This window comes from Papio anubis, chromosome 6 (assembly GCF_008728515.1).
Source record: "Papio anubis isolate 15944 chromosome 6, Panubis1.0, whole genome shotgun sequence".
Taxonomy (NCBI): Eukaryota; Metazoa; Chordata; class Mammalia; order Primates; family Cercopithecidae; genus Papio; species Papio anubis.
Window position 1 is genome coordinate 51,423,728 of NC_044981.1, and position 21,378 is coordinate 51,445,105.

At 41.6% G+C, this 21,378-nt stretch overlaps 3 protein-coding genes across 13 annotated transcripts in view; 1 reads left to right on the plus strand and 2 right to left on the minus strand.

Annotated features, from left to right (window-relative positions):
- The window catches only part of CILK1 (ciliogenesis associated kinase 1), a 61,183-nt gene extending 52,487 nt beyond the window's left edge, over positions 1-8,696 (minus strand). Inside the window, exons 1-3 of one of the 9 annotated variants that reach the window (XM_031667127.1) lie at positions 8,446-8,696; positions 3,707-3,791; positions 368-506 (exon numbers count right to left, since the gene is read on the minus strand). The gene's annotated coding sequence lies outside the window, so the exon portion shown is untranslated. Of the gene's footprint in view, positions 1-367; positions 507-3,706; positions 4,395-5,925; positions 6,003-8,445 lie in introns of those variants that run through there. The other 8 variants (XR_004184304.1, XM_031667126.1, XM_031667130.1 and 5 more) reach the window with 8 other exon arrangements.
- A 124-nt stretch (positions 8,697-8,820) lies between these two features.
- Positions 8,821-21,378, plus strand: part of FBXO9 (F-box protein 9) — a 37,253-nt gene continuing 24,695 nt past the window's right edge. The window contains exons 1-4 of one of the 3 annotated variants that reach the window (XM_009205383.4): positions 8,821-8,980; positions 9,660-9,810; positions 17,870-17,956; positions 20,285-20,443. In XM_009205383.4, coding sequence (XP_009203647.1) covers positions 20,297-20,443 — 147 coding nt within the window. In that variant the 5' untranslated portion in view covers positions 8,821-8,980; positions 9,660-9,810; positions 17,870-17,956; positions 20,285-20,296. Of the gene's footprint in view, positions 8,981-9,659; positions 9,811-12,205; positions 12,603-12,780; positions 13,000-17,869; positions 17,957-20,284; positions 20,444-21,378 lie in introns of those variants that run through there. The other 2 variants (XM_009205382.3, XM_009205384.4) reach the window with 2 other exon arrangements.
- Positions 11,491-12,601, minus strand: LOC110743082. The gene has a single exon (XM_021937371.2). The coding sequence runs from the start codon at positions 12,599-12,601 to the stop codon at positions 12,143-12,145; it is 459 nt and encodes a 152-aa protein (XP_021793063.1). The 3' UTR covers positions 11,491-12,142.

Genomic DNA, 21,378 nt, shown 5'->3' on the forward strand with positions numbered 1-21,378 from the left:
CTCTACCAGGTAGGTACTATTACTATTATCCCTATTTTACAGAGAAGGAAACTGAGACACAAGTTACATGTCTAGGTTATACGACTAATATGGCAGAAATGAGACAGGAACCCAGGCTGACTGTACCAAACTTAAGGAAAAGGTTTCAAAAGATCATGAAATCTTTGGAGGATCTGAAAATGAGAGGAACAAAAGTAGTACTTTGTATCTCAAAGCCCAAATATGGAAACCAGTGATATGGCTATGCTCTTGTTGGCTTCATTCCGCAATTAAACATCAGCGAATCCACTGGAGCCATCAGCAGCACCAACAGGCCCACGGTGGAGGCAAAGTGAGGGACTGGTCCCAGTTTCCACTCAGCACTGACCTGCTGTGCCTCGGGGCATCTCTTGGTCCTTGGGTTTACTTTCGGTGGAATCAGGGCATTGGACTTGCTCTAAGGTGGTTTCTTCCTCTAAAGCTGCGTGATTCTGTGACTCTGTATCAGGAATCGAGCTAGTATTTGTCTAAGAAAAAAACGGATAAATATTTCTGCTTTTTGCATCACATGAACAAAGGTTAGCGGAGAAGACAGTACCACTGAAGGATCCCGTATGCTATACACCTTTCTTTCAAGAGACGCACAAGCACCCCAGTGCCTCAGCCAGGCCCCAGTGAACATTAAACATCAATTCCTTCTCTTCCGAGATCACACATCACATCTTCTAAGCCTCCTGCCCCAACCCACACATATAAACCCAGAGAATGGCCCCTCTCCCTTGATGCCATAGTGCCTTGTCCTCACCTCACTGCCGGCCCCTTCCCCGTGGCAGTGACCTGCAGGTGCACCCTCTGCTTCATCCTCGACACTCTCCAAGATTCCTTTATCTTCGTGTTCTCATTCCACTGGCAGTAGCAAGTCCTCAAAGATTGTTTGAAGGGCCCAAATCTGAGTTTTAGTCTTTGCTATTTATTTTCTGTACCACCTTGGCTAAGTACCTCAAAATTCTCAGTGCTTCTATTTTGTCATATGCAAAATAAAGATAAACTGTTGGGTCCAACTAAAAGTTTAGAAGTTCTGAAGTGGAAGAACAGTGAATACCACAGAATAGCTGGGGCAGGGAGGCAGCCTGGGCCCTCCCACAACAATGCCCGGACGACTGAGTCTCAGAGAGTCACAGAAAGGCCCCTCCATGCAGTCAGATCAGGCCTCTGGCCTTTGGGTAAGGCTGTACCCAACTAACAAAGAAAGACAGCTTTATCTCTCTTTCAAAGAGTTCCAGCAAACCTCTGAAGTCAATGTTAGGATGTTCCTGGCTAGGTGACATTGGGAAAAACCTTCCTGTGATTTGCCCCAATTCCCTCCCCTCAGCTTCAATCCTCGGTGCAGGCAAAGAACATCTGCTCATGGCCAGCAGCTCGCATCAGGTGCCTTGCTCATTCACAGCCTAAAAAACGGAGGCGAGGGGCAGGGAAAATTGTAGTTCATTCTTTATTTTGAAATCTTAATCAATGAATTAATGCCATCATTACACATTTTCTAAGACAGAAGACAAAAAATTACAACAAACTTGGCGTTCTCTGGGAGTTGTGGTTTACCAGGCCCATTGACACCATTCAGTTCCTTAGAAGAAGCTTGTCTCCCTTTGCATTAATTATCTTACATGGAAAAGATTCTGTTACTTTCATTTATCCTCCTGGGAAAAGTGGATTATATGAGAAATCATTAGATGACCCTTCTCATGGTACTTCTGGGTTCCATTTTACCTTTACAGGTTTATAATTACACTTTGTATTCTAGGTTTGAATGTGTCCTAACTTTACGAAAGTCAGTGAACACTGTTAATCTCTTTTAAAAAGGTACTAGAAATAGTACATCTGGGTTTTCATTTTTCTCCTGGACCTAATTCTTCTGCCTCTGTACATTTTAGCAAGCAAAACTTTAAAGCATTTTTCCTCTTGGACTACTGCTTTTTTTCTGCATAAGGAATAGTAGCTACGAAGCCAAAGGGACCTTTTTTACATGGATCTTGCTTTGTCTTTACCCTGACAGAGGAGTGAATTAAAGATGCATTCAGCTATTGCATCAACTGGATGCTAACAAGAGAAGATAATCCGTTACGTGATGTGCCCTCTTCTGTGCCCCAGAAACTGCTTCATACCTTTACCATCCCTCTCCTCTTTCAATCCCAGCTTCTGAAAAAAGAACTCATCCTGCACTAGGTCCTTAATCCCACGAGAAGCTTCCACAACTCCCTGTCGCTTCTCTTACAATATCAAAGGTGCTCATGCCTTGAACCTTAAAAAAATTCTTCAATCGCTTGCAGATGATTTTTAAACTAGGACACACAGTTGGCTTTAGTGGACTGTAAAGAACTGATGTAAAGGTGAAATGTTAAAAAAATAAAAAATAAAACAGCCAGAAAAACAAACCTTTACCCTGCCATGTGTGAAACTGTAGATGAGCTAGAATGAGAGTCCCCAGCTTAATGAAAACTGCCGAGGGTGGCAACAGTCCTGCTTGCCTGTGTTTCAGGGGTGGGCAAGATAAGGGATAGTGAAGATAGGGGAGTGACTAAGAGCATATCACATACAAGTTCATGTAGATAATAACTTTCATGATATTGGCAAATAAGTAGCTGGACATTACACAATAATACTTTACCTTTCTGGTTCTAAAGCATTATCTTTTATGGTAGTTACAAGGTCAGCCACATATTATCAGTATCTACATACATATTACAACACATTTGACAGAGGAGCTGATCTCAGGATAAGATGCTTTCCTAGCATGTATAAAAAAAATCAAAATGAATTAACGTAAAGGAAGTAAAGGCTAAATGTAAAAATAAAATAGGGCAGGGATCAGCACACTTTTCCTGTGAAGGGTCAGTAAACAGGTTAGGCTTTGCAGGGTCTCCATCTCCGTCACAACTTCACTCTGCCATTGTAGCATGAAAGCAGTCAAAGACAATATGTAAATACATGGGCATGGCTGTATTCCAGTACAAATTTATTTACAAAAACAGGCAGCAGGAAGGATTGGCACACAAGCCATAGTTTGTCAAGCCCTGAAAATGAGGAAACCTCCCAAATAAGCAGAAGCACTTTAGTACTCTCCATAGAACCCTCATTTACCCGTAGGTTACAGGGCTACATACAAGCTGTGTTTAACCTTAGAATATAAGCTCTGTGAGGGCAGAAACACTGCTGTGTTCACAACTGTATTCCTAGTACTCAGTTCCCAGAGAATTGGCATAGTTGGCACAAGTACGGACTCACAATAAAGACAGGTTGAATGAATTAACTAATGAATGAACAACTTATGGAGCTTCAAAAGGCAATCCTGACCATAGGTGATTTTTCTGTACTACCATGTCCACCCTCACTGCCATCCTGTCACGCCCCACTTCTTTGCAAACTGGACAACTGTATTGGGACTACGGTACCAAAATTATGACTCCTTCTAAAAACTTTTACACTTATTTAGGAAAAAATTTGCTTTTCAACAGCTAAGATAACATGAAGGCATGTATATCTTACATTTTTCTCCCTCACCTTTGTCTTAGTTAAATCATTCTCTAGTAAATTCTCCTTTAAAGCAAAGGCAATGTTCAAGAGGGCAAAACCATTAATAACTATCTTCGGGGAACCACAAGTTCAAGCAGCTAGTAACTTTCATGATATTGCCAAACATGTAGCTGGGCATTACACAGCAGTACTTTACCTTTCTGGTTCTCAGGCATCATCTTTTATGGTAGTCACAAGGGCAGATACATGTTATCAATACTTTATCACAGGTCATGCTTCACCTATAGAAAGGTAAAAAAATAACTCACACTGATCTCTCCTAAAAAAAATGTGTGGTTCTCATAAGCTCTGGGCCATTGTTGTACATTTATCAAGTGGCTACTAAGGGTTCTTGACATGGTGGGAAAAGCACCAAATGAAAAGTCAGGCACCATTTTGGCCCTTTCATTTCAAAAAAAGTGAGTGAGGATGACAATCATTTGCTAGGAACTACAAGTTCACACAGATAGTTACTTTCATGATATTGTCAAATACAGTTGGACATCACACTACAATACTTTATCATTTGGTTCGGAGGCATTATTTTTTATACAGCCATGATTAGCTTATTTAAAGATAAAATATAACTGAATGCTAATTAATATAGATTTGAATGCTAAATTCATTAGGACCTATGTTCAAAGCCTAATGTTGAAGAAACTTCAGACAATAGAGTTATAATTTTTTTTTCTGTAAAGGACCTTAATGATTATTCAACATCCTCACTTTACAGATGAGATCCAGAGACCCAACTAAGAGGAACAGAATCCTTGTTATCTTCTGAGTAGCTTTTTTTTTCCTTTTTTTTTTTTATTTGAGACGGAGTCTCGCTCTGTCGCCCAGACTGGAGTACAGGGGCACGATCTTGGCTCACTGCAAGCTCCGCCTCCCAGGTTCACGCCATTCTCCTGCCTCTGCCTCCCGAGTAGCTGGGACTACAGGCGCCCGTCACCACACCTGGCTAATTTTTTGTATTTTTAGTAGAGACAGGGTTTCACAGTGTTAGCCAGGATGGTCTTGATCTCCTGACCTTGTGATCTGCCCACCTCGGCCTCCCAACGTGCTGGGATTACAGGCATGAGCCACCTCGCCCCGCCCCAAGTAGCGTATTTTTTAAATGTGTGAATATAATACATGTTTTCTAGCCAACTAAAGATGTATCAAATGTTCCCCACGTTCCCCTTAGTAAAAAGCATATGAATATTTTGCTAATTCTGAGCCCACATAGTTTTAAAAAAAAGGGGGAGCAGATCTTTGAAGATGTGCTATCCTCAGACTCAAAGATGACTTCACATGTCAACATATGCTGGATTTGATTTCAGCCTGCTCAAGTGAGTGCCACGACAAGACACTCTTCCTACCCAGGAAGACTTTCAAAGCACAGTGAGTCAGGTACTTAATGTGCAAGGATAGTTGTTTCCTTGGAAGAAAATCAGGAATAGAAGCCTACTGTTTGGGTTGAGCGTTTCCCTAAAACCTGTTGAGTAGTAGTTTTTCCTAATATTGGACAGCACTTCACTAGGAGCAGACAGATTGAATGAGGATGCCCACATCAACCTTGGTACCATCTTGACATAGACCTGAACTGCTGCTTTTACTTCTTTGGTTGCAATCAAAGGCATCTCTGATTTTCTTTCTGCCACAACATTTCTCTTACTGCCACAACATTTCCTTAGCATTTTAATGCAATTCACCCCAGAAAATGATCTGTTTCACTAAATTCTTTTTACTAGGTAATTTTCTAGAACACATGTGTTTTTATGAGGAAGTTAAAACTGTATTTCAAAGGTAAGCACAACCACAAACTAAGATACAATTATACTATAATCCCAAAACATGTGTATAAGTCATCTGGCACACACCTCTGTTTGCACATTCTCCCTGTCAACCACGTCAGCCATAAACACTGAGGTCCACAGATAGGAGATTTCTAATACTCTAAACATAGGCCCTTCTCAGAAAGTGACAGTTATCAAAGACCACAGGTGAAAGACTCAACAGTTAAGTGAGATACTATTCACAGGCTTTCAGATCAACATACAGAGGGGTCATTAGACCCAGAATTCTCCCAAGGAACCACCAGGCAAATATACACACTCACACAGATCCCACAAGCAGAAAAATGCATTTTATCAGGGCAAACATCAATAGACGGGTTAGGGACCACTCCAGCTCTGCAAGATCCCACAAAACGAAACCGAGGAGACTGCTGCAAGAGCAGCAGTACAAAAAAAAAAAAAAAAAAAAAAAAAATTTAAGCAGTAGTGTTCCTGGCAAGGTTCAGATGGAAAAACAGCAACAGATCCCAGAAGCAGAGCTGCAGCCAGGAATAACCTAAGCTCAAGCCATTTTAAGTAAGGGCAGGATAATACTTACTAAGGATTCACTGCATGGTTACCCTGGTTCTCTAGGCCTCCAGGCTGAGTGTTCAGGAATTGGACTCTGTTAAGTTACTGTCAAGGGACAAGCAGATCTTTATCAGGTATATGCTAGTTATGGGTAGGCACTATAGACCATCTTCACACCACAACTCAGGGGTGAAACTGCGGGGAAGCATTTTCCCTATTTTGCATGTGAGATTAATACTAGGAGATTTACAGAAGGCCACACAACTAATAAGTGGAGTCAGGCCCTTGTCCCAATTCTGCCGTACTTCAAAGCCCATGATACCACATTACCATGCATAAAATATGGCTCCGGCCCTAAAGAGGCTTAAACTAACCTAAACCAATCAGAGATCAATACAGCCAGTATAATGAAGGGCTAACAAGCAAGTATCCTGAGAAACAGAAAGAGAAAATATTGTAAGAGAAGTAGACAGGTAGGAGTCACACAGGAGAGTGAAGAGAAGGGAGGGGGTTTCTAGGGAAAGCACTATGAGCAGTGGCACTGCGGTGGGAAGGAGCCTGGCACCACTAGCAGGACAGCAAGAAAACCAGACTGCTTAGAGTGCAAAGATGCATGCTGAACTGAAAAGAGAATTTTAGACAGGAAGGGCGAGGCTGATTACGATAGGACTTGAGAAGTCAGGCATAATATTTTAGACTTGAGATAGTACATAATGGAGAGAAACTGAAGGTTGCACATCCAGAATAGACATGATGAAGTGGTCATTTTAAAGATTAGACAGGCAAGAGAACACTGAAAAGACCAGAGGGAAGCTTCTCATTCATTTATTCAGCAAACATTTAATGAGAGCTTACTAAGAGTCAGGCTTGGGAGGCTGTTGCAGTACTGCAGGAGAGGAAGAGTGAGGACTAGATTAGAATATAGAAGGAGGGATCTATATAAAACATATTTCAAAGGTCTTGATGACTCATTGATACAGAGGATGAAGGAAACGAAGGAAAACATGGTTAAAGATAATTCCAACGTTTCAAGATTAACGTAATTTCCACTGTACTAGGAATCTCAAAAAGCAATGAGAGTAACAAACAATAAAGTATAAAAAGGGCTCTGATGATATTGAACAGTCAATAAATAAAACTCCTAAATGGCTTGTTTGACATCCTAGTAGTTCATTTACACTTAGTCTGTGGAGAAGAAACTTCAGTGAAAAGACCTTTTTTTTGTGATTAAATGCTGAGTTCCCTTGGCAAGGACAGCAGAGGTCTGCCTAATCAGACAGGCTCCATCAACCCTCCAGCAACCCCCTCCACCATCTGAACCTAGATTGGTTTCATTAGGAAATGTGGCGGCCTCGCCGCTGCCTGGCCGCCAGTTTTGACTTTGGAGAAGGGGACAAGGCAAAGTGGAAAGGGAGAAATAAAAAGTGGGCAGGGTCACTCAGAGAATGGGGAATGGTACCGGATGTCATTTTAAATAAAGGATCCCAGGACTGCTTTCCTTTCTATACTTACTTCCTAGTGTTTTACAAGTCCTGATCTCAAGTAGATAGGAAAGCCTTAAAGAGTCTTTACCAAATTGTAGCGCATTGTTCAGAAACTATTTTAAATGTGCATATTTATGCATATATTAACTCCCAGCACAGTTCAGCATATGATTGAGACAAATTCTTCTTAATAATTTATATGTTGACTACAGAAATTTAAAGCTTATTTAAACTTTATATTCGGCAATGGTGCCATTCACTATTGAAGCACACCCTGAAACCCCACTCACTGGGAAATGTGAGAAATGAAAACTGTAACTATCAAACTTCTGTTACTACAAAGAGTTCTCCCGGTTTAAAAAAAAAAAAAAAAAAAAAAAAACCCACAAGCGCCAATACCTTAGAGAAATCCAGTCCCGCTTGTAAAATTCAGTATGGAAATCCCTCAGCCTAGCCCAGCTCCAGCAAAAGCAGGTCTTATTTAGTTATAAGTGGAAAGGAATACTCTTCTCTGCAGAATGATGCATTAGCTACCTTACATATAAGTCCTTAATGTTAGTGTCAAAGTCAAACTTTAAAAGGTTAACATTACAAAAGAATCAGTTGTTCTGAAAAATCCTTCAATATCCTTCTCATAACAGCTACTCAGATTAATAAGAAAGAAATCAGAGCAGAAAGAAATCCAGTAAAAAAAATGGTTGCAAAATAAGTACGCGAGGATTTTTGCTCAGACCCCTTGTGGGACAGCCAAGGGCCTAGTCAGGGAAATTCCAAGAGCAAGTCCTCAACGTGCCCCGCAACGAGGCTTCAAATGGGCTAGGGTCTTCCCTCTCTTTAAGACTAAAAGATAAACACCCATCAAAATCCTCTAGGCTCCGAGTTTTCATACCAGGAAGGAGAGACCCATATGATCGCGGAAAGAAACTATAACCCATTAGCCTCTTCCTGCGCCTCCGATCCGTCACGGGGCCACCGGCCAGGGGTCTCCCCGCCGCCCCAGCCCAGCAGCCACTAAAGTGACAGGTCGCCCGGCATAAGCCCCCAAATCCCGGAGCCCCACTTACTGGCGCCGCGAACTCAGGCGGGGGCCCGCCCCTGCGGTGAGCGCAGCTCCTCGACGAGCGGGGCACAGCCGCCAGCTCCGGAGCTGGAAATGGGGACAATCCCTGCTAAGACCGGCCGAGGGCTGCGTGCAGGGACGCCCGCGAGGTCCGCCGAGTCGCACGGGCCGCACGGCGCATGGTAGTGCAGCAGGAACCCGGCCGTTTTCCAGCCTCCGGCAGGAAAACAAACAAAAGGCTGGGTGGCTTCTACTGGGGACGACCGGCTGCTTTCCCTGGGAAAAGTTACCCTGCAGCTCCCCTCGCTGGCCCTGCGCGTCCCTGCACCGCGTCCCGTTCGCCCCGGCTCGCCCGGCCGAGCCGCGCGGCGCAGCTGTGGGCCAAGGGCGGCACAGAGCCCAGGGACCCCTAACGCCTGCTGACCACAAGGCCATCTCCGACTCCAAACGAACGCCTCGTTGCAGATCGGCTCGATCAACCATCAAGACTTAGAAATATGGAGGCTGTCGATGGACGTTCTGAGCACATTTAATGAAAGGTAATCGTTGTGAAAACATTTTTCTTATTTGAAAAAACGTAGCTGAGGTGGCACGACATTAATGCCACCTAATTAAGTAATCAATGCCACTGAATTGGATTCAAAGTGGTTAAACAGCACATTTCATGTTACCTTTATAGAAAAATAAAATGAAAACCCAATTGATTGTTAGCATTCCTTTGAACTCTTAACAGTTTTACGTTGTTAGCAAGGAGTTGTAAAGACTAGACTCTTATCCAGATGGGAAACTGACTCTAGTCAGATATCCTCTACACAACATGTAATTTTATAACATGTAATTTTATAACAAATTCATTTATGTCATAAGTGATATGGTAGACATTACCTAAAATCATCTTTATGAGGCTACAGGGCTTTGAATAAAGAAGTTGCTTCCAGGTCCCTGATTTTTAAATTTACATAATTGTTCCAAGCCAACAGTTGTTCAACATTAGCGGGAAGCATCAGAACCACCTGGAGGACTTGTTAAAACAAGTATCTGGGCTGCACTCTCAGATTCTGGTGCTAATGTTGCTGGGTCACACTGCCATAAGCAACACAAATTTAACCAATAAAGCAGTAACTCTTTAACACTTCGTGGACTGTTCTCTGAGTTTACAATTCCCAGCTGATCATCATATCAGTTTTTTCTCACTATTTTTATTTTTTAATTCTACAGACTGAAGATTGTTTTTTACTGAAAAAATCTATACCAAGGCCTGAATCCCTCTCTCCTCTTGATCTTGTGGAAGAAGCATGCAAGATACAAGATAGTCAAGCTTCTTTAGATTTCCTCTCCCAAATGGAAAAAGGTCATCTGGTCACTTGACGTATGTATAACATTGATATCTACCTTTGTGCTTACCTATTTAACAGCCAGCCCATATGGCAAATGAAAACTGAAAATCATTATCAGTGAAAAGATAGAGAGACATGACAAGGAATCTAACAAGTCATATACTACGGCCATGAAAAGCAATTTCTAAAGTAAAATGATCAGTTTTAGTCAAATTGTCCAAGCAGGTCTACCTGGCAAACAGAGGTCTACCTTTTAGCAAGAGTCCGCTAGGCTAGTAAGTAGCTTAGATCAGTAGTTTTGGCCTCAGGAAATTATAATCCTGTAAATATAATATGAGAATATAACCTTGTAATGAGGTCTAGTGTATACTGTGGAATTGACTGAAAATAGAAAATTAGTAGCTATGAAGCATAATAGTGTTTTAATGCTCAATTTATCTTTACAAATATTATTTTATTAAGCTTTAACTACTTGCTAGAATAAAAGAAACCATCTGTGTAATTGACCAGGCTATTTTAAACTAGCACTCAACATTTTAAATGAAACAGATTTGTTCTGAAACTATTTCAATACTTCATTCTCAGTTTGTAAAAGAATCACATTTATCATTTTATTCTAGTGTAAATCTTTAGATTTAACCTTTCCCCCCAATTTAAATTTCAAAGTCTAAATTTAAGGAGTTCTTTGGGAGGAAATTTATCCCTAAAAAGATTTAAGCCCTAGAGTCTCCTTTAAAACTAAAAACTTAAATTTTTGGCTTCTTTTAAACACTAAGGCATCTTTTATAGGTACCTGACTTACCGTGCAAATAAAAACACACGTATCCGAAGGGTGGATTCCAATATTAAAACATGGCAGGCCGGGCGCGGTGGCTCACGCCTGTAATCCCAGCACTTTGGGAGGCCGAGGCTGGTGGATCACGAGACCAGGAGTTCGAGACCAGCCTCACCAACATGGTGAAACCCCGTCTCTACTAAAAATACAAAAATTAGCTGGGCTTGGTGGCGTGCGCTGTAATCCCAGTTACTAAGGAGGCTGAAGCAAGAGAATCCCTTGAACCCGGGAGGCGGAGGTTACAGTGAGCCGAGATGGCGCCACTGCAATCCAGCCTGGGCGACAGCGACACTCCGTTCCAAACAAAACAAAACATGGCATTTGGACTACCTTATTGTAGCTCGTTCTCCCTCCCCTTCACTCTCTCTCTCTCTCTCCCCTCTTCCCCAGCACTTTCACCTCCATTTCTGTGCCAAAGATGTACTACAATTTTTTTTTTTAGACGGAGTCTCACTCTGTCGCCCACGCTGTAGTGCAGTGGCGAGAACACTGCCACCTCCGCCTCCCGGGTTCAAGCGATTCTCCTGCCTCAGCCTCCTGAGTAACTGGGATTACAGGCGCGTGCCACCGCGACCGGCTAAGTTTTGTATTTTTAGTAGAGACGGGGGTTTCACCATGTTGGTGAGGCTGATCTCGAACTCTTGATCTCGTGATCTACCCGCCTCGGCCTCCCAAAGTACTGGGATTATAGGCGTGAGCCTCCGCGCCCAGCCGATGTACCGCATTTTTAATCTCTCCAGAATAGAATGGATTAGAAATTTAAACTCTGTAAACTCGTTGAATGTTTGGAAGCCTATTAGTTCCTGGCACCAGTAAAAACTTTAAAAACTCAGTATATGTTTGCTAAATGAAGGTAATATGAAGACTGTCAGTTTTCACAGGCAAACCCGTAGTTAAAAAATTTAAATTGTGTAAAAACAAAGTATCACCTGATAAACAAGTACATTCACTTGAGAAGAAATAAGGTAGTTTGGGCTTTAAGAGGTGGGGCGGAGGACCAAGTGTAAGTTCCGGTGCTCAAACCTGAGAGGCCGACTACAAATCCCAGAGTGCCTCGCGGGCGCCGTCTCCACGGCACTTGGGTTTCAGGGCCATGGAGTCGCAAGCCCTTCTCTCACTGCATTATGGGATCTGTAGTGAGACGTGCCTTGCGTTGGCTCTTTCCTCCTGCTGGGCACCAAAGAGCGTCTTTTCCTCAACCTCCAGTCTGTCTGTGCTCTCAAAAACTTTAGTCGTTATAACAACTGTGACTGTTGAGAAGTTTGTTTTCCCGCATTCCTGGCGCGGGACTCTAGCCAGAGGCTCTGAGGACTTTGTTGCGACTGTCCCAAGCGTCCAGTTCGATGCTTCTCAGGGCGGCTTGCCTTAGGGGCCCACCCCTAAATTTGAGTTGTAAACATTTTTGAGGTAGTGCTTGTTCAAGTTCGCTTAAGTGTTCACTTAGCCCAACACGCGGGTTGAGCTTGAGGTTCGGCACCCGGGCAGCCTCACCCAGCGTCAGGCGCGCGCCTACAGTAGGTCCGCGACCCCTAGCCTACCACGAGGCAGCCCGCGGGGCTGGGTGGCAGGGCAGCGCACACGGGCAGCACCGACACTGCGCATGCTCGGCGCGTCGGCGCAGGTTTGCGCAGCTGAGGGGGCAGCACCGCAGCGGCGTCCGGGGTCTCCAGTAGGGCTGACGCTCCGGTGTTCGCATAATTCCCTGCTTCGGCTGGCAACGGGCGTCCCTCCACTCCCCGAGTCCCCGGCCGCCGCCGCCACCCCAGCGCGCCCCGATCTGGCCCCCTGCCCCGCGAAGATGGCTGCCGTACGCCGGGCCCGCAGTTATTGCCGCTGCCTGGTGCGCTTCTCCGACCGAGAACTCTGCTAAGCTCTGCTGCAGAGACAGGCAGGAGTAGACACCCAGACACCCAGCACCCCTCCTCCGGGGGGCGGTGCAGTGGGGGCACGGAGAGCCCCTCGAGCGCAGCAGGCCGCCCCGCCAGCATGGTAACCTGGCCAGGGGGCTCGAGGGTGGACGCCGCGGGGCGGGAGCGCGGTGTGCAGGAGGGGCCGGGCCTAGGGCTGGGGGTCGGCGGGGACTCTGGGAGGAGTGGGAGCTTCACGGCCACCACCCGTTAGAGGGCCCTGGCCTGACAGGGAGTGCGTCGGGGGGCGGGGGTTGCCAACCCTGGCTTCTCCCCAGGGTTCCTTCCTGCTGAGCCTCCCCAACCCCCGCCGGGCTCGATGTGAGGAGGAGGGTTTGCAGGACAGCCGGGGAAAATGTCCCTTCTCGGCTCGCTGAGTATGTTGAACCAGTCTCGGTACTCTCGAGGGATTTTATCAGAAGCATTGAGCATAGATTGAGGTGAGCTGTCACAGCGCCTGAATTCGGAAGGGAGCTCTGGTAAGCGGAGACACTTGTTGATTGTCCTTCTGCCGAAAAGCCAGGCCCACCGACAGGCCCTGCCGGCACCTTGAAGAGCCCTGGGTGGAGGACGCATTTACCCCGCGAGGCGTCAGTTCCCTGGGTAGTATGTTGGCAGGTGGTCCTGGCGGAGTGGGGTTGGAGGGTTCGTCTCTGCGGCGTCGGTGCGGTGCAAATGGAGAGACTGAGCTAAGTTGCAGAGTTTGACAGCGCAGATTCCATGGGACTGTTCCCTACTGGAATACGTATTCTCTGCCCTATGCCTTCCTTTGGTTTAGAATAAATTGTTCATCTGAGAAACTAATCTCTGACTGGGGCTTAAAGAATCAGGGATGAAATAATTCCAAACGAATTAATTTATAGTAGACTCAAATATTTATTGCATAAATGAATGGCTGAATTTATTTTTATTAAATTAATCTGGAGGATAGAAAAGGCGTCAATTGCTCCTGCTCCTAAACTCTCAAAAGTAGTTCTCTGACCAGGATTAAGCACTTAGCCTTTATGAGTTTATTAATCCCACCTGTGAAACGGGGATAACATGATGAAGACATGGGCTACTCATACACATGAACTACTCAAGTGAAGGTGATATTTAGGTCAAACTCGATTATGAAAAATAAAAGGAAAACTTCCAAGTGGTAACTGAGGCCCTACTTATTTCAAGTAGTAGTTGAATTGACCAAATGTCAACTCAGCCAGATCCCAGATACAATAGTTTGTTTTTGTGATCATACTGTCAAAATCAAAGTAAGAGTGGTTTAGAGTTCCACTATAACACAGGGGAGAAGAAAGGTGCTGTCTATATTACACTTCTCCCATTTCCTTTCCTCATCCTTCAGATACACATTATCCACATGACATTTTGTCAATTCAATATTTTTGAGTACCTATTTTCAGCCTGGCATAGTGTGAGACTCTGGTACAATACTAGATCTTCAGTATAACCAAACCTGCAAGGTGATTTATGATAAACTTTTAATCAGAGAATGTCACATATGAAAAGGGACCTCAGTAGATCACCATATCTTTTTATTGATGTCCCACAGACATGACAGCTGAGGCCTAGACAGGCCTTTACTACAAATCAAGCAATGTGTTTGGCCTTATGGTTACAGAGGTAACTGAGATGTGTTCCTGTCCTCGATGCCTTAACTCTAGTAAATGAAACAGCCAACCTCAGTACAAATGTTGTCATAATAATAAGCACAAGTGTTACGGGAACACAAAAGAGGCCATTAGAAAGGTTGAAAAATGCTTCTAAGATGAACCCTGAGCTGAATCTTGAAGCGTGAGAAGAAATAGCTAAGTGAGGAAGAAGGCATTCCAGATAGAGCAAGCAGCTTATGCAAGCCAACTGGACAGAGCAGGGGAAGCTCTTGAAGTCAGTTTAGAATGACTACTAGGCAAGAGTTAGAAAACTAAATTACAAAAGATGCCTCACAGAACTCAGGTCCCCTCCCATTACCTCTACTTAGAGTTTACAATAATAAAGCAGACTCTTACTTGAGAAGAGAGAGAAATACACTTCTCAGTGGGATTTATACATTCAGTCTTTCATTACATACTTTCCTGCTGGTGGTGTTCTTAGTAGGAAAATCTCCCAACTTGAAGAGACTAAAAAGCAATGTATTTGACAATACATTAATCCTTAAATTTTCCATTTTTCTAGAAATGCATCTGAGTTCTTGATCTCATTTATTTCTTCACAGATATATGTTTTACGGTGTGCCTAGCATTTTACCATATACTAACTGGTTCAAGTATGAAAGGCACCTCTGCTTTGAGTCTGCTTGCCAGAGATAAGATAGGAGGCAAGGCTAATTTATGTTCTGTAATGTAGTGCAAGTATATCTGGTAGCTGTGTTAAAGACCTGTGTTAATATAAATACCGCCCCCCCCCCCACCCTGTCCTGCCCCGAAATAACATATGACTAAAATTTGCAATTGTAAAACTTACCATCTTTGGAACTAGTAAAATTAAATGGGTTTTATTATTGTCTAGCTAACCTTTAAGGGCATTTCCCTGATTGCCACATTTCTTTACAGTAAGTGTGGAGGAAGTTTCATTTGCTAATAAGTCTATTAGCTAACAGACTGAGCTGAGGCAACATGCCATTTTCACTGAAAGGTAGGATTTAGTTTAATTTAGCAAACATTTATGGAGAACAAAAGGATAAAATGAAAGTCATCTGACTGAAACCTCTATTAAGTCCCAAGTCACACACAGTAATTCCAGTCTAGCTTTATTACACTGAAGCCAATCCAATATATAAAAATTTAATTTATAGACAGATAAAATAGAAGGGGTTTCTTTACAAAAGCATTTACTATTAAAAGTCTGACTGAGAAGCTTTCCTAGTACATATAAAATACACAGAAGTTTTATTTGCATAGAACACATTTAATAACATGCTAGCTGTATAAAAGAAGTGACATCATCTTATGGACTATATTCTTTTTTTTTTTTTTTTTTTTTTTTTGAGACAGGGTCTCACTCTGTTTCCCAGGTTGGAGAGCAGTGGTGCAATCTTGGCTCACTGCAACCTTCATCTCCCAGGCTCAAGCGATCATCCTCTCACCTCAGCCTCCCAATTAGCTGAGACTACTGGCATGCACCACCATGCCCTGGTAATTTTTGTAGAGACGGGGTCTTGCCGTATTGCCCAGGCTTGTCTCAAACTCCTGGGCTCAACCAATCCTCCCACTGCAGCCTTCCAAGGTGTTGGGATTATAGGCATGAGCCACCATACCCTGCCTGAACTATATTTTCTTAAGTGATCCATGAAACAAAAACTATCTGCTACAGCCAGGCATGACTGCACAAGCCTCTAGTCTCAGCTACTCAAGAGGTGGAGCAGAAGGATCTTTGGAGCCGGCTTGAGGCCATCCTTAGGAGACTGTCACAAGAAAACAAACTATTTGCTGAACTCCATAGGACAACTAAATGTTACTATTTTCTGAAACAAAGTTGTTATTTTTAGCCACCTAACAATACATTTTAAACTAGAGCCCAGTGAATTTGTTTATTCTACAGTATCAAAAAAATTCAAGTATCAAGTTATATCTGATTGGCATTGTTAAACTTACCTGTGAAGAAGATATCTACAAAGAAGCAATGTTGTATTTCATTAGCATGAAACATTATAGTATTTTCTGTTTTAGTACTTGTAGAAGTTTATGGACACTAAAATTATTTGGGCTTTTTGCCTTAGACTCAATTATGTTTAGAACATCTGTCACAGCACCTTGTCAACTGCATTCCAGAACATTTCTCCTCCTGATGGAAAATACAACATGACCTATGAGGTAGTCTTGCAAAAGAAAAAAAAAAATCTTGGCAAAATCTAATCTAGCCTCTCAAGATCCAGCCACAATTTACAGAAAATAAGAGTAAGAGGTCAAAGGAACGTATTTATTGAAACTTCAGCAAAATCTAACTTCTACAGAAAAACGACCCAGTTTCATCCCAAATAAATTACAAGAAAAAAGAGTGAGGATTATAAAAGACTTGAGATATATCAGTCAATTACAGTGTGGGCTTTATTTGAATCTTGATTTCACAAACTGAAATACATGTATTTTACATATGACATCTTGAGAAATATGAATACTGTGACTTGGTATTTGATATAAGGAATTACATTGATAATTATTGAAGTTGGGTCATGAGTACTTAGGGATTAATTCTCTTTAAATATTTTTTTCATAAAAACTTTTAAAATCTTGTAGAACTAAAAGAATACCAAAGATGTTCCTGTTTTATTCCTTTTTTTTTTCTTTCGTTCTTTTTTTTTTTTTTTTTTTTGAGATGGGGTCTCTGTCATCCAGGCTGGAGCACAGTGGCTCTATCTCTGCTCACTGCAACCTCCATCTCCCAGGCTGAAGCAACCCTCCCTCCTCAGCCTTCCAATTAGCTGGGACCACAGGCATGCACCACCATGCCCTGCTGATTTTTTGTATTTTTAGTAGAGATGGGTTTTCACTATGTTGACCAGGCTGGTCTTGAACTCCTGACTTCAAGTGATGCTCCTGCCTCAGCCTCCCAAAGTGCTGGGATTACAGGTGTGAGCCACCACACCTGGCCAGAAGAAGAGAAAATAATTTTTATTATAGATTATCAGTAGTTATGTATATTAATGAAGGATTTGGCTTCATTTACCTAATTAGATTAATCATAAATCATTTATGAATAGTAATTAACTTGAATTGTTACTTTTTATAACACAGTTGGCCCTCTGTACCTGCAGGTTCTGCATCCTGGGATTCAACTGTGGATCAAAAATATTTGGGGGAAAAAAAAGGAATACAACAATAAAAAATAATACAAATTATGAAACAATATACTACAAGAACTATTTACATGGCATTTATATTGTATTAGATATTATTAGTAACCTAGAGATGACTTAAAGTATATGAGAAGATGTGCATAGGTCATATGCAAATATGCCATATGAGGGACTGGAACACCCAGGGATTTTGGTGTCCTGAGGGCTCCTAGAACTAATCACTTGTAGATACTGAGGGACAACTGTAATTAAATTGATTTTTGGATGGACGCAACTGATGTTAAATTTGGCAGGGGCAGCGAGGGGGGGAATGTTAGGATTCACGATAACGTGAGTGCTGTGGTTTGGAGTAGAGAATATGCTTTTCAGACTCATTTTCCTTTGGAAATTAATAGTCAGGTCTCAAGTGTACCCTACAGCCTTGCTACTCTAAGTGGGTTCCACAAAGTGTTGACAGTATGGTACTAAATAGCAAATGGCTGAATGGGAAATGTAGGTTACAGAGGGCAACTGGTGTGTATATATTTCTGATGTTATTTGGGTTTTTTTCCCCTCAGGCAGAAGCCGAGGAAGACTGTCATTCTGATACTGTCAGAGCAGAAGATGATGAAGAAAACGAAAGTCCTGCTGAAACAGATCTGCAGGCATGTTTCTTCAATTGTGTCTTTGATTTTTATTCCATTGTTCCCATACGTATGCAGAAATTGATCGTAATCATGGGTATTTGTAGGTTGTTACTGTTTGCATTGAATTTAACTGTTTTCTTACTGGTTTGTAGAATACTTAAACTATGTTATGGCTTTGTGAAAAGAAGTATCAATAATGGCTGCTTGTAGTTTAACGTATGGGTTTAAAGTATTCAAACTAAGGCTTACATATGACTCAGAACCCATAATCTTAAAAAGATTGATGGGTTTGACCACCTAAAAGTTTAAAATCTGTGTATAAGAAAAGGCAAGGCATCATAAGTAAAGTTAAGAGAAATAGCCAACTGGAAAAACTGTTTACCATATATGGGCAGAGGGTTCATCTTCTCATTACATAGAGCACTCATATATTTGGAGGAACAGAGGATAAAAAGCTATGAATGGACTGTTAATGGCAAAATAATACAAATGGCCATTAAATATTTGAAGCGATAATTAGCCTCATTAATAATTTAATCAGATTGGTGAATAATGTGTGTTGCTGTCCAGGCTGTGAGAACACTCATGCAGTGTACATGAAAATGTAAATTGCTACAGCTTTCTGGAGGGCAGGCTGGTAATATGTATCAAAATGAAAAACATGCATTCCCTTGATACAGCATTTCTACTTCCAGGAAATTAATTTTAAGGAAATAGTGGGGAAAGTAAGTAAATATGCAAGTATAAAGATGTTTGGTATAACATTGTTTATCTGGAAAAACATCATACATACAACTGAAATATTCGTTACCTGTTATTAAGTAGTGATACATCCATACAGTGAAAACACTACAGCCATTTAAAAGGATGAAGTAAATATGCATTAAAAGAGAAAAAAAGTTGCTCTAACTAGTTAAGTGTGTCTCACTGCACTTGTAAGGTTAATAATTGGAATGGATCGTCTAGTAGACATTGAATGCTACTAAAGATTCTGCAGGTCAGAGATCTGTGTGTAACATGGTAAAAGCGTAGCAACAAAGCAGTGTACAGAATAGAGAAAAATTAATTTAAAACCTTCTAGATACGTCTTTAAAAAAAAAAAAAGAGGAAGCCAGGAATAACATATGCAATGGCTGCCTTTGGGCAGAGTGTGTAACCCAGTTTGGGTTCCCCAGGAAGCAGACTAGGTGAAGACTGCTGTGCAGGAAGTTCATTAAGGAGTATTCTTGGGATCAACACCTGTGGAAGGGAGAGAGGGAAACAAATGGGCAGGGAGAAGACCAGCTGCAGTGCAGTCTTAATGGACAGCTTAGCCATCCTCGAGGGAGTTCTGAAGATGAAATACCCTTTCAGGGCTGACCTGAGTTGCAGAGAGCCAAGCCTTTATTAGCCATTGATCAGTCATTGGGTGGGGATTGAGAGGACAGTGTGATTTTGCAGAGGCAGTACCCAAAAAACTCAAGTATTTTCAGATAAAACTCTCAGCAGTTTGGGTAACAAGTTCTTTATTTCTAAAAGGGAATTTGGGCAACACACCAGAGTCTACCTTATAGGGTTTACTTTTTATGTGCTTTAAATTTTTTTTTTTTTTTTGAAATGGAGTCTCGCTCCATCACCCAGGCTGGAGTTCAGTGGTGCGATCTCAGCTCACTGCCAACCTCTGCTACCCAAGTTCAAGCAATTCTCATGCCTCAGCCTCCTGAGTAGCTGGGATTACAGGTGCCTGCCACCACACCTGGCTAATTTTTTTTGCATTTTTAGTAGAGACAGGATTTTGCCATGTTGGCCAGGCTGTTCTTGAACTCCTGACCTCAGGTGGTCCACCTGCCTTGGCCTCCCAAAGTGCTGGGATTATAGGCATGAGCCACTGTGCCTGGCCTTTAAATTTTTTAAATTATAAATATTTGAAAAAATATTTTCTTTTTGAAATACAGAATGTTAATTAAGAGAAAGACTTAAGGCTTACCTATAGAATTTTTGGCAGCATTCTTAATATCTACTAGATGATATAGTCATTAAAAAATTATTGGAAGCTTATAACTTCAGCCTGTAAGTGATGGCTTATATTTTCATCCTAATTAAAATTCGGTTCTTTAATATAATTTGACTTTTGCTGTATTGACATGTATTTTATGCTAATTTCTTGATTCTTTAAGTTTTGAGCAGAAAATTATTTTAAAAGATAACATGTATTTAATGGATATTTAATAATTTAGAAGACAGTGGACTTAGAGTAATAAGTATATACATGGAAGTAGGTATTGGACATATTGGACATATTGATACATTGTTCCAGAGTTGAGCTACCCTTCCTTGATGAGTCCTAAAATGCTGTTCTCCCGGTAGGCACAACTCCAAATGTTCCGAGCTCAGTGGATGTTTGAACTTGCTCCAGGTGTAAGCTCTAGCAATTTAGAAAATCGACCTTGCAGAGCAGCAAGAGGCTCTCTCCAGAAAACAGCAGCAGATACCAAAGGAAAACAAGAACAGGCAAAAGAAGAAAAGTTAAGTATTATAGATGTTATAACAAATTACCTTTTTTTTAAATTTTATTTTGGCACATGGACATTTTCTCTGACACAATAGTCATTAAAACCAGACTTTTGGGACTTAAACACGTATCTTGTAAAATAAAAATTTTGACTAGTATACTATTTCTCACAATTTCTTCTAGGTACTTTGGATGGTACCACTACTCCTGCATGGCTTTTTTCTCTGTAGGTACACTATCTTCATTGAGCTGTCTTGTTAATTTATAGACCTCTGGGATTCATGTGGTTTCTAAAAGATTGATGTCTTTGAATTTATTAACAGAACCAAAAAGAAAAAACAGAATTTTCTGAATTTATTAATAGAACTGAAAAGATTGCTCACATGTTAGTGTCTTTCCAGAGGTCTTAATTTCATGCAGTATTTTGTTATATTTTGAGTTGATCAGCTTTATTGTATCAAAAGATACAATAATGCATTAATCTTTTTCTTATTCTGGGAAATTTTGAAATATTTTCACACTGATAATATTTTGAATGCTGTCTAATATTCATATCTCTTCTGGTACTTACACAGAGCAGGCACAGCATACCATTTCATTTCTTATTCTTCTTCTTCCATAGAGGCTGCCATCTTTTTACCATCAGATCCAAGTTTGTGTTTACAATTAGTCATTAAATAATTGGCATTACCATAATGACTTACCTTCTATCTCCTCTTAATTTTTATTTTGAAATAATTACAAGTCCACAGGTATAGGGAAGTCTGGTGTACCCTTCAGCCTTCTCCGATAGTAACAACTTGCACAACTATAGTACAATATCAAAAATGAGGAAATAGACATTGGAATAATCCACAGTTTACTTAGATTTCCTGGGTTTATAAGCACTTGTCTGTGTGTATGTGTATAAATAGTTGTTTGCAGTTTTATTACAAGGTAGCCTCATGTA